Source organism: Vicia villosa, linkage group LG5, assembly GCF_029867415.1.
Source record: "Vicia villosa cultivar HV-30 ecotype Madison, WI linkage group LG5, Vvil1.0, whole genome shotgun sequence".
NCBI classification, from domain to species: domain Eukaryota; kingdom Viridiplantae; phylum Streptophyta; class Magnoliopsida; order Fabales; family Fabaceae; genus Vicia; species Vicia villosa.
The window spans coordinates 4,482,093-4,502,558 of record NC_081184.1 but is presented as its reverse complement, the minus strand read 5'-3'; the positions used below and the strand labels follow the sequence as shown (position 1 = coordinate 4,502,558).

General features: G+C 33.6%; 1 protein-coding gene across 2 annotated transcripts; it reads left to right on the top strand.

Moving 5' to 3' along the window:
- The first annotated feature begins 679 nt into the window (after nucleotides 1-679).
- LOC131601203 (auxin-induced protein IAA6) lies at nucleotides 680-7,129 on the top strand. 2 transcript variants are annotated; one of them, XM_058872974.1, is made up of 3 exons: nucleotides 680-1,095; nucleotides 6,285-6,375; nucleotides 6,899-7,129. In XM_058872974.1, the coding sequence occupies exons 1-3, from the start codon at nucleotides 750-752 to the stop codon at nucleotides 6,996-6,998; spliced, it is 537 nt and encodes a 178-aa protein (XP_058728957.1). In that variant the 5' UTR covers nucleotides 680-749; the 3' UTR covers nucleotides 6,999-7,129. The 2 variants fall into 2 exon arrangements, with proteins under 2 accessions (XP_058728957.1, XP_058728956.1); XM_058872973.1 differs by having other exon boundaries at nucleotides 681-1,095; nucleotides 6,282-6,375.
- Nucleotides 7,130-20,466: the final 13,337 nt, after the last annotated feature.

Genomic DNA, 20,466 nt, shown 5'->3' with positions numbered 1-20,466 from the left:
ATAATTTATCATGTTGTACAAGTAATTTATCATTTAAAAAATGAAAATATTGTTAATTTTAAGTTTAAAAGTATAAAAGAGGACTAAACAATTTAAATAAAAAATAATAGGACCAAAACTGTTTAAATTTAAAACAGGGGGACCAATATCGTAAATCAGAAAAAATAGGGAGGCCAAAGTTGTAATTAAGTCTATATTTTATTATTTTTTAGTAAATTCAAATAAAATATTAAATTTATCATCCAATTATTTTAAATTTTAAATTTGTATCAAAATTGATAAAAGTCTACTTTTAGAACTTTTTTAATAGATCTAAATTATATATTTATCTACACCAAGTACTTTCTACATCTAACTTTTTTCCTTGGTATAATTTATTGCAAAGAGACCCTTCAATGAAGCAAATCACATGGCATGTTTTGAAGTCATGCAATCAAACGGCCATAATCAAATCTTTAAAATAAAATCACAAGGAAGCATAAATGGTTGGATATGTCCCATATCCAACTTATTAAGTTGCTGGCTTCTGTTGGAGGATTTTGAAAGGAGACAACTTTTGTCCCCACAATTGTTTCTCATGTGACCGACCATTTCCTCTTACTTGACCTGTCTTTGCTCCCACTAAGTCCTTTTCTATTCACTCACAATCTTTATGTATAAATATAACATAACTAAACCCTTATTTTCTTACATGCTCAAAAAAAATATTCATTCATCAAATATTGATCAAACCCTAAAGAGAGTTAAACATGGCAAGAGAAGGTTTAGGACTTGAAATAACCGAGCTAAGGTTAGGTTTATCATGCGGTGATCAACCAAAGAATGAGAAGAAGAGGAAGTTCTCGGAGATCGAGTGTGGCGGGGAAGGAGATGGAGGCTCCGGTGACCGGAAAAGTGTTGATAAGAAGAATCAAGTTGTCGGGTGGCCTCCGGTGTGCTCGTACCGGAAGAAGAACATGAATGAAGGTTCAAAAATGTATATGAAGGTTAGTATGGATGGAGCTCCTTACTTGCGTAAGATTGATCTTGGTTTGCATAAGGGATACTTGGAGTTGGCTTTGGCTTTGGAGAAGCTCTTTGATTGTTGTGGAATTGGTGAGTTATATATTTTTATCTTTTATGTGTTTCTTAAAATTTGTGATACATGCAAAATCTTATAATTTTGTGGTACATGCAAAATATAGGGCATAATTCATTTATATATATATATATATATATATATATATATATATATATATATATATATATATATATATATATATATAAGTTTATTTGTTGATCTTGTTAAGGATCATTGCTAGCTAGTAACTCTCTCTTATACCATATTAAGGTGTCTTTTAAAATAATGCATGATTTTGAACTTTTTTATCTAGGTAGTTACTAATTTTTATGATAAAAATATGATTTATTGACTAGAACATCTATATTTATAATGTAGTTGGTAAGATAGTTGGGTAGATTGAAATAAAGAAATAAAGCATGATGAGTTAAATATGATTTCTAGTAAATAAAGAGTCTTTCCATTTTTAGTAAATTTTTGATAAAATATCATATTGATTCTCTTTTTAAATTACTAAAAATAGTAAGAATTTTTCATCCTGAAATTATTTTCTTAACAGTTCATATTAAATTAATCCAATCGAATATATTATTGAAAAAATATAATTAATATGTAGATCATTGTTATTCTAAACTAACAAATTTAATAAATATTTTTAATATGATATGTTTCATATGAAACAAACATAATAATTTCTTATGAGTAATTCTCTTGTTGGACCGACATATATTTTAGTATTATTTTTTCCAAAAAATTATTAATAATATAAAAACAGATAGAATACTCACGATAAAAAGTTTATACCCTTAACTATTTTATTATAGTCTTTCAATTTTTTAAATTTAATATTTTAAAATTATTAATAAAAAACAATTTTATAAATTAATTTTTTTATTACATGTAAAAAGTTCAAAACAACTAATAATAAGAAAATGGAAGAAGTATTTTAAAACTATATATCTGTATAAGTTTTCTTATCGATTAACATTATAAAACTTTTGTACATAATTAGATTATTATATGAACTAAATTATATATTTCTTATATTAACTCAACACTCAAAAAACCTAAACCGGAATATGATGCTTTATGTTTTAAAAAAAAAAAAAAAAGATGCTTTTATGTAAGTTAGGGTATTGATCCCAGGTAGATATTATTGTACAACATATAGGATCATGAAGAATCTTTAATTTATATAAAGTTGATAGAAAAAAGGGTAAAGTGGGAGACAAAGTAGAATGTATAATGATAATCAGACATTTTCCTTCTAATCTGATGCTGGCGTGCTGCTAGTGTACGTATAAAGTTCATCACTACTCTTAATCACAAATAATTAAGCACAACATTTATGCTACATAAACATTAATTAATCATAACCTTCTAAAGATGAATAAATGATTTTTTTAATTATAAATATATATTAAAAAAATAAAATAATAATAATAATAATAATATTGAACATTGTTGTAGAATCTGATCACCCATGTAGTTTGATTCCATTTTCTTGTAATCATTGATCTTTGACCTGCAAAATAATAAACAATAATATAAACCTGAGGCGTGTAAAAACACTGTCCTTAAGGATTTATCCGCCTCATAAGCGCAAATCCCCCAGGATTCAACAGGTTCTTCTCAAATTCTTAATATGAATATGAGGTATCAGAACAACAAGAAGAAATCTTGACCGGGAGATCTAACCAGAAAAAGAAGAAGAAAGGGAAGACAAAATAATTTTACGTTCTATTTTTTATGTGTATCTTTTATAAAAGTAGAAGAAATGTTATATATGGGTGAGATTGAGAAAATGAGTATAGAAGTTGACTAAGTCAAGTCAAGATAATTAATTATCATTATTTGACCAATTCAAACGGTTATAAATCATAACTACAATAAATAATAATAACAATTAATATTAAAGAAATATTTTATTATATTTGTCAATCAAAGATGAGATAAAATTATTTAAAACTTTTGAAATATATTCAAAATTTACAACAATCCCCCACATATTTCAAAAGTTGAAAAGAAGAAAAAAAAGAATTTTCTGGCTTAACATCATGGATGTGATGCTTCAAACTGGTATAGCAAGCTATATGAACCAGTCCTAGAATGACATACTTAACACACAGTGAAATTGGTGTAGCAAGCTATATGAACCAAAGACACTTAGCGTATGTTAGAGGTCTACCACTCACATCTCACCCCCCACAGTTCTTGTTGTTAACGCTGTGGTGCGCTAATAGGCCGTGCGCGTGCCTGGTTATTTCATGAGTGCTCTAGAGATTTCGCCAAGATCTCATACAAGCGGCCCCACTTGACACTCATATAGGTGATTTCATCAAGTGTATGCTGCAAATCATACACCACCAATAAAGGATATGAAATTCATTAAAAGCTGCATAAGCTTATCCTCTCAATAATGCAGTGTCTAGCACTTTCTCAATTTACACCATAGGAAAAGGACGCAAACAAAAATTAATCAAATAATTTTTGGTGCTAGCAGAACTAACAAGTGACTTGTTCTTACCCATATGAACCTTTTTCATGGGATCTCCAATCATAAAGGTTGGGTTCCCGTCACTTATTAGTTTCAATTGGCTAAGTCCATTTCCCCTCGATGCGTCACAAATTAGTTTCTTCCCAGGGGTTTTTTCATAGTATTGACCAAGATCATCCTGATCTCATATTTTAGTAGCTACTTTACACAATTTAGGAAGACACATATTTTCTCCCATTAATAAATATTGACTAAGACGTCTCTAAGTCAATCAATCGCATATACTTACTCAAGTTTATAAAAGTATTATGAGTTCCACAATAGATTTATACAGGTCTGCTTATATGATCATTAAGCGACATCACTATCAATAATAATAAATATATTCCATTATTTAAATATTTATTTTACAGGTCTGCTTTCGAGCGACAACTTGTCATCAAATTAAAAAAAATAAATCTATATATTTATTTTTATTGGAATAATATTTAATTATCATTGTATTAATTTAATACAGTGATCCATCAACTCAAAATAATACTGTAATTCACATTCTCTTTCCTATATATTTTATGACACCATAAAATATTTTCACATTCCTCATTAAATAAATAAAACACTAACCTTTCAATATATAAATTTCTTTTTTCACTTCCAGTAGAAACGATAACTAGTCAACTTTTATTTTTAACCAGTCAAACCACAAGTGTACTCCTTCATTACACATTAACTCAATAGAAATGAAAAATAAATTACACACTAATTCAATAAAAATAAATATATTTATTCTCATATAATCAACTTTATTAAGCATCTTCATACTATGCTAAAATAATAACAAATATCATATGTAATAATTTATGATATCACAAATATTTCATGATTCTGTCAAATATAAAATAATTTCATTTCTATTTCACTTGGTCTCTCATCAAATCAAATCATGTGTATCTAAAATTACTTCATGATTTTTAGTAAAGTAAAACTAAATAAAATATTTCAAATATTACTATTCATACATGTTTGAGTATATCAAATTAAGTTCCCATAATATAATTATTATATATATGCCCCCACGATAAAATATATTTTCGCAAATTAAAAATACACATATTAATATATTTTATTATCACAAAAATATATGTTATAACAAGAATATCTCAATACTAAGCAATTAACTCAATTAATTATTTATTTTAAATAGTATTAAACTCTATTTAATTAATATAATTAAAAATTAAACACAAGATTCATATCCGCTGAAATATAATAAATGAGTAAACAAAACTCCACAACACAAATAGATATTGAATCCTCATTAAGTCACTATAGAAATAAAAAGACTTGTTTTTTATTTTATTTTTACGGATCAAAACATCAATAACAAAGTATTCTCCAAATAAATATTTTAGCAACTATATAATTTCAATCAAAACTTATATTCATTTTCAACATTTTATTTTAAAAGAAAATCTCTAATAATATCCATTTGTAAAATAAAATTAGATGCATAACGGCAAAATGATATATAATAATTATGCATTAGTGTATGTAATAATGTAATAATGATACCAACATCGTATTATTCCGAATGGCATGCTAATGGCATAAAAGAAAACATAATTTCTATAATCTCTAACTTAAAAGAACATTTCTATTTAATAAAATTTAATAATATTATATTATATAGTTAAGACAGAATAATAGTTCATGATAAATGTTTAAGACAAATAAATATTTTATTTTAGTTACCACACATCATTCAAATAAATAAATAAATAATCATCACCAAATATTAACAATACTTTTTTTTTCTTTCAATAACAATACACAGATACCATTAAATTATGTTGACCATAAAAATTACTGTAATTAGTTCCAGTTAAACTAATTAAACATGAATTTTATATAATCTATATCATATATCATAAAAAGTAATCATTATTTTCGCATAAGAAATATATATATATTTTTTTTTTCATTCACACAATTCTTAAGCAATAAAATAAAATTATTGAGGAAGAAAAACTTACTTGGTTTTTACAGAGTCAAATATTAGAGTAACCCATTATGCCATCATTTTTTTTCTTCACAAAAACAAATGCTCGTCAAAACTCTTCATGTCTTTTCGACTATTAACAAAGATAAATCCTTAAGATTGTTGTAGAATCTGATCACCCATGTAGTTTGATTCCATTTTCTTGTAATCATTGATCTTTGACCTGCAAAATAATAAACAATAATATAAACCTGAGGCGTGTAAAAACACTGTCCTTAAGGATTTATCCGCCTCATAAGCGCAAATTCCCCAGGATTCAACAGGTTCTTCTCAAATTCTTAATATGAATATGAGGTATCAGAACAACAAGAAGAAATCTTGACCGGGAGATCTAACCAGAAAAAGAAGAAGAAAGGGAAGACAAAATAATTTTACGTTCTATTTTTTATGTGTATCTTTTATAAAAGTAGAAGAAATGTTATATATGGGTGAGATTGAGAAAATGAGTATAGAAGTTGACTAAGTCAAGTCAAGATAATTAATTATCATTATTTGACCAATTCAAACGGTTATAAATCATAACTACAATAAATAATAATAACAATTAATATTAAAGAAATATTTTATTATATTTGTCAATCAAAGATGAGATAAAATTATTTAAAACTTTTGAAATATATTCAAAATTTACAACAAACATTAATTAAAATTTTATTTGTTGGTAGAAGAGGCATTGAAGGATGCAGAAAATTGTGAACACGTTCCAATTTATGAAGACAAAGATGGTGATTGGATGCTGGTCGGAGATGTCCCGTGGGAGTAAGTACTTTTCTCTATTTCTTATGTATTGTCGTTTTTATGTAAAAATATGAAAATGAATCTAAACTATTAAATTTTTAAATAAATAGTAGAGGTTATATGTCATTTTTTTTATTTAATAATAGAGAAGAGAATATATATATATATATATATATATATATATATATATATATATATATATATATATATATATATATATATATATATATATATATATATATATATATATATATATATATATATATATATATATATATATATGTCTTGGACCCCATGTAGCAGACATGCGTGAACCTCTCATTATAATATGTTGAGAACATCAATTTAGAAGGAGAAACAATGAAAATCATGGCCTACCATGGAAAAGGAAAAGCCATTATTGTGTTATGGAAACATCAAATAAAGAGAGAGAGGAAAAAGTTTGCAATTCCTATAATGATCAAACATGAAATCTTTTTTAAAATAAATATTGAAAACTATATATAGTAATTAATATTCACTTTTATGATGTGAAAAAAAACAGGATGTTTATTGAGTCATGCAAGAGGCTGAGGATTATGAAGAGGTCAGATGCAAAGGGCTTTGGTTTGCAACCAAAAGGGTCTTTGAAGAGATTCATATAGAAAGTGAAAGATATGTTAGGCTTCTAAACAATGAAAAAGATTGTCAATTTGGATTTATGTTGTTCTTTTATTATATTTGAGAAGCATCCCTTTATACTATAGTTTGATATGAATGAACTAGGGTTTTATTATCATGTTTACTTTTATTTTTTATATATCAAAGATATATAGATCAATTTTTATTAAGGATTTAAAGGATATGTATTGTGAGTATTGTTGAGTGATCTTCTTCGGTTGAAGGGAAGAAATACTTTTTGTTAGAAATTATTTGTATAAATTTATTTATTATGGTGAGTGTAAATATGGATTCTCAACTAATAATTAGTAGGGGTGGCAAAACGGGTCGGGCCCATCAATTCAGTCCATTTGACCCGCCACTTTGGACGGGCTGGGCTGAGGTTTTCGGCTCGGTACCTTAAGTTGGCCCGCTCCGCCTAATCCGCTTAAAAAAACGGGCTGAGGTGGGGCGGGGCGGGTTTTGCCCGCGGGTTTTTTGTTAAAAAAATTACTTTTTATTTAAAATTAAAACTTTAACTACAAAAACAACACTCTTCTCTTAGAATTATGTTGATTGAATTGTATTCTAAATTATTATACATAAAAATTGAATTATAATTGTAACGTTCTTTCTATAACTTTCTAATACATGTGTTGATTGGAAAAGTTTAAAATAAAAGAATAGTTGTATAACATGTATAATTATTAAGTTGTTAATACATTTGCTCACAGGTTTTCTTTAGAAATAGATGTTGATTTTAAGAAAATGAGGGATTTAATGAGTCTATAAGTGTAACAAATTTTGGATTTAACTATTAAGGAATCGGTTAATATAAAAGTTTATATGAAGTAAGTAGTGAGAAAGTTAGGTGTTGATATTTTATGCACTACTATTTTATGCATTGTGATGTATTATTATGCGGTGTAATTGTTATCACTATATGTCTTAAGTAAATTCTCAATTTGGTTTTTTAGTAGTTATTTTTTAAATAGGATTAGAGTGATATGTATTCTTTATTTATTTATTTTGACATGTTTTTTTTATTGTGGTTGAGTTTATTTCGTTATGTTTTTGTTATAATTGATCTTTATTTGTTTTATTTTTTGAACTGTTTGGACTTAAGACATGTTGAAGTTCTATTGTGCATTGTTAAAAAATTTATCGACCTTTTTGTTAATAATTAAATTTTTTTATAAATTATGTGGTAATTACAATTGTAAAATAAAAAAATAAATAAAAATTGGCGGGCCGGTCTGCCAACCCGCCAACTCGTTAGTAAACGGGACGGACTTGACTTTTGAGCTCGGACATCTAAGTAGGTCCGTCCCGCCAGGCCCCACCCCGCCCCACTCCGCTTTTGGACGGACTTAAATGGGGCGCGCCTAAGGACGGACCGCCCGCTTTGCCACCCCTAATAATTAGGATCTACACCCCCATTTTAAGTTTTGGGCTTGATAATGAACTGGACCGTGTTGCTAAAAATATAGGAAATATTTCATTACATTCTTAGTCATTGGAGTGCACATATGAAAATACCAAAATAAATTTTATATTACAATTTATTTTGAAGATGCACCAAAAAATCTAGAGAGCAAGAAATAAAAGTTAAAAAATTTAATCACCAATAAAAAATTGAAGATGAAAAAATAATTTGGGTTAATTGAAAATCAAGAGAAAGAAATGAAATAACTAGGGGTAATTGAAAAATGGAAGGTGACATCCAAGCTTTTGCAGTCCTTAACTTCAACTGAGAAGGTGTATTTTCGGAGATATATCTCCGAGTTAACTTCAAAAAAATTCGGAGATATATCTCAAAACTAAATTTTTGAAAAAAATGAGATTTGGTAAGTTTGAAAATACATCTTCAAAAATATGAGACATTTTTATATTTTGCTAGAGGTCTGAGAGAAAATATAAAGGTGCAAAAGAGAAATTCCCAAAAGATATGTAATATACACAGTTTAATAAGTACTAAGTGATAAAAAAAAATATAGCTTTTTTTAATTGTTTTAGATAAATTCTGTTAAACACAAAAAATGAGAGTAATTTATGAGTAAAAATAATCAAATAATAATATGAATAAGAGATTTGTGACATCAAAGTTAAGAGTACAATTTAGATTTGACAAGAAGGTTAGAATATATACTCATTTAATAATTTACCAATTATATGTGATGTAGTATGGTGATATAACATCGATCATCAAAACTAAATTTTGTTGTGTTTGTCAACAACGTGAGAAGATACAGCAATTTGTTAAAATTCTTTTCTGTTTAAATTTGTCAAACTTATAATGAAATAGTTGAGGTCAATGTGGATAATGAATTTTATTTTCATCTTCTATTATTTAAACACAAAATACCCACACAAAAAAATAATAATTCAAAGTTTCATCCATCTTAATTCTAACAATTTCGTTAAGTGTTGACAAGCAGTGTTACATTTGACATCTCCTTTCCCACATGCCCTTCTTTACAGGAATCTTGATTATTGTATCATGGGATTAATCATGTGATGACTACTGGTGATGTATAAGGATCTCACATTTGCACCTTTTTAAGATTTCTTCTTCCTCATGGATTTTGTTTTATTTGATGGTGGTGTTGCAAGTATTTCTTCTATTGGGGTTACATGTGGGATATTTTCCACAACTCCTAATATATGAATTGGGAAGATAGCAGACTTGTGTTATATGCGACATGCTTGTTATTGAAGAGTAATTCATATTCAGAAGATGAGCATCAGAAGTTCTGATGTGGGCTGATCTTCTGATGGTTACTCAGAAGATAGTGTTGACCAGAAATTCTACCTTCTGGGTCCGGTTAGCTTAGCTATTTAGTTAGTAAGGGTACTTTAGTATTTCTTAGTATTGTACTGTTTGTACCTTAAACTTGTTCACTAAGTTTATTCTATTAGGGCTTATGTGGCAAATTTTCTTTTGTATAAATAGCCTTGTAGTAGCTATCATTTACAACGAGTAATAGAGAACACAACAATTATTCTCTCATTCTTTTGCACTGTTATTCCTTTTGTTTATTCTCTTTGTTATCATCTTTAATTCTTGTGCACCAACAATTGGTATCAAAGCTCCGGTTCTAAACACAGGGAAACACGAGTGAACGTGAGTTTGTGTGACTGTGTGATTGATTTTGTTTCAGGGAAACAAAGTTGTGTTGAATCACATTTTTCTTGGTTGTTTGTGGGTTTGGGAAACACTGTGTGAGTGTGAGTGAAATCTATTTTTTCTGCACAAGTTTAAAGATGAGTGGAAGCAACTTGAATACCGAACTTCCAGTTCTTGATGGTAAAAACTAGAATAGATGGATGATTCAAATGCGTGTATTATTTGGTGCTCAAGATGTTCTAGATCTTGTTACTGAAGGATATGCTCCAGTTGCAACGGATGCAACGAAAAAACAAAGAGATGCGCAAAGAGAAACGAGGGAGAAAGATCAGAAGGCGTTGTTCTTCATCCATCAGTGTGTGGATGTGAATGTGTTTGAGAAGATTGCTGATTCTATGACGTCAAAGGAGGCGTGGGATATACTGGTCAGGTGTTACGGTGGTGTCGCATCAGTGAAGAAGGTGAAGCTTCAATCCCTGAGAAAGCAATATGAGAATCTCAACATGAAGAACAACGAGAAAGTCTCTGAGTATATCTCTAGAGTGATTTTGATCACTAATGAGATGAAGGCTTGTAGAGAAACCCTTTCTGAACAAGTAATCATAGAGAAGATATTGAGGTCACTTACTCCTCAATTTGATTATATTGTTGTATCTATTGAACATTCTAAAGATCTGGAAACCATGAGAATAGAAGAGTTGCAAAGCAGTCTAGAAGCATAAGAGTTGCGTCTGACTGAAAGAACTTCTGAAAGGGAAGTTGAGCAAGCTCTGAAAGCTTCTTTTGTCAAGAAGGACCAGAAGCATTCTTGGTCAGAGTCCAAGAATAGACGTGGTGATAGATTCCAGAAGGAAGCCTCAACTTCTGATGAGAAGAAATATCAGAAGGGAAAGGAGAAGAAGAAAGTTCAATATTACTGTTGCAAACAGTTTGGCCATTTTGCTAGAGACTGTTTGGCAAACAAAGGAAGGAAATCAGAAGAAGCAAATATAGCTAGAGGTGATTTAGATGATGAACCTGTGCTATTGATATATAGCTAGAGTGGTGGTATATGGACACTGGGTGTTCAAATCACTTGACTGGAAACAAACAATGGCTGATAGATTTTGACTCTGAAAGGAGAACAAAGATCAGATGTGCTGATGACAAGTACCTTTATGCAGAAGGAATGGGAAATGTCAAAGTCAGAGTGAAGAATGGGAAGAATGTTTTGATCAAAGATGTTTGGTATGTTCCTGGAATCAAAAGCAATCTGATGAGTGTGGGTTAGCTCATTGAAAAAGGTTTCTCAGTTGTTATGAAGAACAACCTCTTGAAGTTGTATGATTCCAATCAGAAGTTGATTATGCAATCTGAACAAGGAAGCAACAGAACATTCAAGGTGAATGTAGAAACAGCTGAAACAGAGTGCAGAAGGCTCAGAAGGTGATAGTAAGCTGTGGCATAAGAGGTTGGGGCATCTGAACTATAGAAGTCTGGGACATCTAAGTTCTAAGAAGCTTGTACATGGAATTCCTAAGATTGTGAAGCCTGAGAAGTCATGTGAGGTATGCATGAAAGACAAACAACCCAGATTGTCATTTGTATCAGAAGTTACTCCAAGAACAAAGCATGCTCTGGGAGTAGTGTGTAACACCCTTCTAAAACCCCCCGGTAAAATAATATAATATAATATAATATAATATAATATAATATAATATAATATAATCAGAGTAATAACACATCAAGGATGTTACAATTATTAAATAAATAAAACGTCAAGTCGATTGTCATGCTTTTATTAAAATTAACCAAACTTCAACATGTGTTCATCACAGCGGAAACTTATTTCAAACAATGTTAGGAGCATATCCAAACAGCTCATCAATACATAATCCATAACAAAATAACAACATAGTATCTCAAGTAACGCTAAGACTAATCGATCCCAGTGTTACAATCAGAGCATGACTCGACACGAACTACGGGCTAGCTTATAAGCTATCTTCACCCAATCACACGCCGCTACATCCTTAATCTGAAATCATCAAAGTAAGGGTGAGTTTCATTCGAATTAATAACCATTATACAATCATAAGCAAAAGAATATCATAGCAATTATCATCCACTCTTCATACATAGGATCGAAATTTGTTATAACAACCAAACATCAGTACATAAGCATATTCTATCACTCCACACAATCGTTCAGTCATATCATAATATAATGCAATGAATGAACTGACACTAATGCATGTGGTACCATCCATGGGATAAACCCATCCAACCGATCTTTTTCATCACCAAGATACAGTTTTAACCAGCACAAATTCCACACAATGGGAATTATGCCCACCATTTTGATCCACTTTCATCACCGGGATCCATCACCAAAAATGTATGCCAATGAATGCAACATATAACATGCTTACAACATCACCAATCCGATGTAACACATCGTCTCATTATCATCACCAAATCATCACCAATAAGCATGTATATACATTCTTAGCATTCATACACACATATCACACGCATACATGAAAGTCATCAACCAAGGAATATTATAATCACAAATAAACAACTTGGACTTTACATCCATACCACCTATTCATCATATAGGCCTTTAACTCAGCTTCACAATGCTCAAAACGGCACATAAATCGGATACTCGGATCAAAAGTTATGAGCTTTCGAAGATAAAAACATTTTTAGAAAAGTGCTGCAGGAACCGGGTTGTCCCTACATGGGAACCGGTTCCTGGCAGTCTCCAGAATCACGCCTCGGATATTTACTATGGGGAACCGGGTTGTCCCTACATGGGAACCGGTTCCCAGCTACCCAGAACCCATATTTCTCTGTTTTTACGAGGGGGAACCGGTTCGTCCCACATGGGAACCGGTTCCTACGTACCTGCACAGCAAAAATCACTTTTTTGACAGCTTTTACCCTATCCCATAACCCCAATTTCAGGTACATACGAACATAGCACACAATTATCATTGTTCTTCACACAATTACACATTTCAAATAGGTTATCGACATGTATTAACATCATATATCACAAGTATCAACAGAATTATGTCAATTCATACAAGATTATCAAAACCTAACAAATTCCCAACCCGACACGTACGAATGAACTAAACAATAATCCTAATCAATCCTACTACCTACAATCGCATAAGGATTACTAACCCGAAGAATCCCCCCTTACCTCAGAGTCGAATCTTCGAAGTTCTCCTTCCCTTCAGGCTCTTCTCACTTTCACGTGTTCTTCAGTTCCAAAATCTGCTTCTACTGCTTCTGCTTCTCTTTTTCCCAATTTCCTTTATTTTATGAAAAATAAAATAAAACATTCTTAATGGGCTTTCTTAGTTAACACCCCCCTTCTACTAACTATCACACTCAGCCCAACACCACATTTTTATTATTTTTCAAATAATTCCCACAGATTATTAATTCTAATAATTTAATTAATAAAATAATTAAATTAATACTCTAGAATTAACGGGGTGTTACAACTCTCCCCCACTAAAAGAGTTTTCGTCCTCGAAAACATACCTCAAACGAAGAGTTCAGGATAAGAGTCTTTCATCTGACCTTCCAGCTCCCACGTAACATTTCCACCTGCAGCTCCTCCCCAAGCTACTCGGACTAAAGCTATTTCTTTACCACGTAGTTGCTTTATCTTCCGATCTTCAATCCTCATAGGCAACGCCTCAACTGTCATATTATCTCTCACTTGCACGTCATCCGCCTGGATTACATGAGACGGATCCGCAATATATTTCCTCAATTGTGATATATGGAATACGTCATGTAGGTTTGCAAGTGTGGTCGGTAAAGCAATACGATAAGCAACCTCTCCTACTCTTTCTGTAATCTGAAACGGACCAATGAAACGCGGCGTCAACTTCCTTGACTTCAGTGCTCGACCAACACCCGTCGTAGGAGTTACTCTCAGAAACACATGATATCCTTCTTGAAATTCAAGTGTTCTCCGCCTCTTGTCATGATAACTCTTCTGACGACTTTGAGAAGCCTTCATCTTCTCTTGAATCATCTTAATCTTTTCCGTCGTCTCTTGAATAATCTCTGGTCCAATCACTGCACTTTCACCAGATTCATACCAACACAGTGGTGTCCTACACCTCCTACCATACAAAGCTTCAAATGGAGCCATACCAATACTCGAATGGTAGCTGTTATTGTAAGTAAATTCAATCAACGGCAAGTAACTATCCCATGTACCACCTTTTTCCAATACACAAGCACGCAATAGGTCCTCTAATGATTGAATCGTCCTTTCAGTCTGACCATCAGTCTGCGGATGGTAAGCAGAACTTAACCTCAATTTAGTACCCAAGGCCTTCTGTAACCCTTCCCAAAATCTGGATGTAAATCTTGGATCTCTATCTGATACTATGCTCGAAGGAATACCATGCAAACTTACTATTTTCTCAATGTACAACTGTGCCAACCTTTCCATCGAATAATCCATCCTCATCGGTATGAAGTGAGCAGACTTCGTCAGTCTATCCACAATAACCCAAATGGCTTCATAGTTCTTAGCTGTTCTTGGCAATCCAGATACAAAGTCCATGGATATGCTATCCCACTTCCATTCAGGAATAAATAAAGGCTGCATAGTCCCATACGGCTTTTGATGTTCGATCTTTGACTTCTGACAAGTCAAACAAGAATAGACAAATTCAGCTATTTCCTTTTTCATTCCCGGCCACCAGAATAACTTCTTCAAATCATGGTACATCTTAGTAGCACCAGGGTGAATACTCAACCCACTACGATGTCCTTCTTCCAAGATACTCTTTTTCAGTTCAGTAACATCAGGAACACAAACACGGCCGCCAAACCTCATTATGCCATTCTCATCAATTCTGAACTCACCTCCTTTTCCTTGGTTAATTAAGGTCAATCTGTCAACTAGTCCCACATCATCTTTCTGCTTTTCTCTGATCTCATCAAGAAATCCACTTGTCAGCTTTAACATACCTAACTTGATACTATTCGAAGTGCCTTCACATACCAAACTTAAATCCCGGAATTGTTCAATCAAATCTAGTTCTCGTACCATCAACATTGACATATGCAAGGACTTCCTACTCAAAGCATCAGCAACAACATTCGCCTTACCTGGATGGTAATTCAGCTCGAAGTCATAATCTTTAAGGAACTCTAACCACCTCCTCTGTCTCATATTAAGCTCTTTCTGATCAAATAGGTACTTCAGACTCTTATGATCACTAAACACCTCGAACCGTGAACCATAAAGATAATGTCTCCACAATTTCAACACAAACACCACCGCTGCTAACTCTAAGTCATGAGTCGGGTAATTCTTCTCATGCACTTTAAGTTGTCTCGACGCATAAGCGACTACTTGTTGGTTCTGCATTAGCACACCTTCAAGTCCCATCAATGAAGCATCACAATACACAACAAAAGATTCTGCCGGATTCGGCAAAATTAAAATAGGAGCACTAGTCAGCCTCTTCTTTAATTCTTGGAATCCTTCTTCACATTTCGAGTCCCAAACGAACGCTTGACCCTTCCTAGTCAACTTCGTCAACGGTAGAGCTAACTTTGAAAATCCTTCTATAAACTTTCGATAGTAACCTGCAAGACCCAGAAAGCTACGAATTTCAGTCACGGACTTCGGAGCTTCCCACTGAGACATAGCTTCTACCTTTGCTGGATCTACGGCAATACCGCTCTTAGAAATTACATGACCCAGAAAACTCACTTCACTTAACCAGAAATCACATTTCGACAGTTTGGCATAAAGCTTCTTCTCTTTCAACACTCCCAGCACAATTCTGAGATGCTCTGCATGCTCGTCTTCATTTTTGGAATATATCAGAATGTCGTCAATGAACACTACAACGAACTTATCGAGATAAGGATGAAAAATCCTATTCATGTATTCCATGAAAACACCAAGTGCGTTAGTAACCCCGAACGGCATCACAGTGTACTCATAATGACCATACCTCGTTCTGAACGCAGTTTTCTGAATATCGTCCGCCTTCACACGAATCTGATGATACCCAGACCTCAAATCAATTTTACTGAATATACTAGCTCCGACCAACTGATCCATCAAATCATCAATCCTCGGCAGTGGATACCGATTCTTGATTGTAACTTTATTAAGTTGTCTGTAGTCTACACACAACCTCATAGATCCTTCCTTCTTCTTTACCAATAACACCGGTGCACCCCACGGTGACACACTTGGACGGATGAACTCCTTCTCCAACAATTCTTCTAATTGACTTTTCAATTCGGTCAATTCAGATGCCGACATTCTATAAGGTGCCATCGATATAGGACTGGTTCCAGGAACTAACTCAATAGCAAACTCTACTTCCCTTTCAGGTGGTAGCTCTCTAACATCTTCTGGAAAAACTTCTGGAAATTCTCGTACCACCGGTAATTCATTACTCACCACTCTTCCTTTCACTTCCATCGATGCAAGGAGCATAAACACGGCTGCCCCGTCTTGAATTGCTTCACCCACTTGTCTTGCAGTCATTGTCAACTCATCAACATTAACTTCTTCAGGAAAGATGACCGTCTTCGTAAAACAATTGATATGAACTCGGTTAAATTGCAACCAGTTCATCCCCAGAATAATGTCAAGTTGTTCAAGTGGAAGGCACACTAAGTCCATTCCAAACTTCCTACCAAATATATCAATAGGACAGTTCAAACATGCAGATGAAGTGGTCACTGAACCCGACGCAGGAGTGTCAATAACCATACTTCCATCAATCTTTGATATTTCTAAATTCAGCCTCTTAGCACAATCCAATGAAATAAACGAGTGAGTCGCACCAGTATCAATAATCGCAATTAAAGGTGTGTTATGTATGAAACACGTACCTTTAATCAGTCTATCCTCCGGAGTAGTTTCTGATCCAGACAAAGCAAAGACTTTCCCTCCAGACTGGTTCTTCTTCGGCTTGGTGCACTGTGTACTGATATGACCTTCTTCTCCACAGTTATAGCAAGTCACAGTTCTCATCTTACAGTCAGGAGCAACATGACCTACTCTGCCACACTTAAAGCACTTCTTCTCTTCTTTCTTGCACTCATTCCTCTTATGTCCTGGTTCACCACAGTTGAAGCACCTAAAGGGAGCACCAGAATCTCCCCCACTAGGCCTTTTCCAATTACCAGCTCTTGGGTTTCCCCTACCATATGGTGTACCTCTGTCCATAGGCTTCTTACCCTTTTTATCAACTAACTCGCGAGAGTGAGATGATTTCAGCTTAAGACTGTCCTCCTCAAAGATTCTGCTACAGTCCACTAAATCAGCAAATCGGCGAATCCTTTGATACCTGATGCCCTGTTTGATCTCATCACGAAGACCATTCTCAAACTTGATACACTTCGAGAATTCTCCAGCTGCATCGTTGGTGTAGGGTGTGTAGTGCTTAGCCAATTCCACAAATTTGGAAGCATATTCAGGCACTGTCATACTACCCTGTTTCAGTTCCAAGAACTCAATCTCCTTCTTTCCCCGAACATCTTCAGGATAGTACTTCCTCAGAAATTCTCTCTTGAATATGGCCCAAGTAATCGCAATCCCATCTGAATCCAATTCAGTCTTAGTAGTAACCCACCAGTCATCAGCTTCTTCTGATAGCATGTGAGTACCGTACCTCACCTTCAGATTTTCTGCACAATCGATCACTCGGAAGATCCTCTCGATCTCTTTCAACCATTTCTGAGCACCATCAGGGTCATGAGTGCCTTTGAACAGTGGAGGGTTGTTCCTCTGAAAGCTGTTCAACTGTCTGTCAGCACCGATCACAGCCCCAGTAGCATTCCCTCCCAGTACACCAGCAATCATGCCTAGAGCCTCTGCGATAGCGTCATCGTTCCTTCCACCTCTTCCAGCCATTGTTCTGCTAAATCACAAAACAATCTCATCAGAATAGAAGTATCGACAGTGTTTACCTTACACTAGTCGCATACAAGGGAACACTGACACTAAGACTCTGACTCTAACGACCGACTATGCTCTGATACCACTATTGTAACACCCTTCTAAAACCCCCCGGTAAAATAATATAATATAATATAATATAATATAATATAATATAATATAATCAGAGTAATAACACATCAAGGATGTTACAATTATTAAATAAATAAAACGTCAAGTCGATTGTCATGCTTTTATTAAAATTAACCAAACTTCAACATGTGTTCATCACAGCGGAAACTTATTTCAAACAATGTTAGGAGCATATCCAAACAGCTCATCAATACATAATCCATAACAAAATAACAACATAGTATCTCAAGTAACGCTAAGACTAATCGATCCCAGTGTTACAATCAGAGCATGACTCGACACGAACTACGGGCTAGCTTATAAGCTATCTTCACCCAATCACACGCCGCTACATCCTTAATCTGAAATCATCAAAGTAAGGGTGAGTTTCATTCGAATTAATAACCATTATACAATCATAAGCAAAAGAATATCATAGCAATTATCATCCACTCTTCATACATAGGATCGAAATTTGTTATAACAACCAAACATCAGTACATAAGCATATTCTATCACTCCACACAATCGTTCAGTCATATCATAATATAATGCAATGAATGAACTGACACTAATGCATGTGGTACCATCCATGGGATAAACCCATCCAACCGATCTTTTTCATCACCAAGATACAGTTTTAACCAGCACAAATTCCACACAATGGGAATTATGCCCACCATTTTGATCCACTTTCATCACCGGGATCCATCACCAAAAATGTATGCCAATGAATGCAACATATAACATGCTTACAACATCACCAATCCGATGTAACACATCGTCTCATTATCATCACCAAATCATCACCAATAAGCATGTATATACATTCTTAGCATTCATACACACATATCACACGCATACATGAAAGTCATCAACCAAGGAATATTATAATCACAAATAAACAACTTGGACTTTACATCCATACCACCTATTCATCATATAGGCCTTTAACTCAGCTTCACAATGCTCAAAACGGCACATAAATCGGATACTCGGATCAAACGTTATGAGCTTTCGAAGATAAAAACATTTTTAGAAAAGTGCTGCAGGAACCGGGTTGTCCCTACATGGGAACCGGTTCCTGGCAGTCTCCAGAATCACGCCTCGGATATTTACTATGGGGAACCGGGTTGTCCCTACATGGGAACCGGTTCCCAGCTACCCAGAACCCATATTTCTCTGTTTTTACGAGGGGGAACCGGTTCGTCCCACATGGGAACTGGTTCCTACGTACCTGCACAGCAAAAATCACTTTTTTGACAGCTTTTACCCTATCCCATAACCCCAATTTCAGGTACATACGAACATAGCACACAATTATCATTGTTCTTCACACAATTACACATTTCAAATAGGTTATCGACATGTATTAACATCATATATCACAAGTATCAACAGAATTATGTCAATTCATACAAGATTATCAAAACCTAACAAATTCCCAACCCGACACGTACGAATGAACTAAACAATAATCCTAATCAATCCTACTACCTACAATCGCATAAGGATTACTAACCCGAAGAATCCCCCCTTACCTCAGAGTCGAATCTTCGAAGTTCTCCTTCCCTTCAGGCTCTTCTCACTTTCACGTGTTCTTCAGTTCCAAAATCTGCTTCTACTGCTTCTGCTTCTCTTTTTCCCAATTTCCTTTATTTTATGAAAAATAAAATAAAACATTCTTAATGGGCTTTCTTAGTTAACACCCCCCTTCTACTAACTATCACACTCAGCCCAACACCACATTTTTATTATTTTTCAAATAATTCCCACAGATTATTAATTCTAATAATTTAATTAATAAAATAATTAAATTAATACTCTAGAATTAACGGGGTGTTACATAGTGCACTCAGATGTGTGTGGACCATTTCCAGAACCTTCACTTGGAGGAAATAGGCATTTTGTGTCTTTTGTGGATGAGTTCACAAGAATGATGTGGGTAACACTTATCAAGTTTAAGATTGAGGTGTTCACAGAATTCCAGAAGTTCAAGGTGAAGGCTGAGAAGCAGAGTGGTCAGAAGATAAAGATTCTCAGAACGGATGGTGGAGGTGAGTATAACTCTATAGAATTCCAGAAGTTCTATGATGATAATGGAATTGAGCATGAGGTTACTGCTCCTTATACTCCTCAACACAATGGTTTGGCTGAACGAAGAAACCGTACTTTGCTTGATATGATGAGAAGTATGCTAAAAGAGAATAAGCTTCCTCACAATCTCTAGGGAGAAGCTGTTGCTACTGCAGCATATGTGCTCAACAGGTGTCCAACA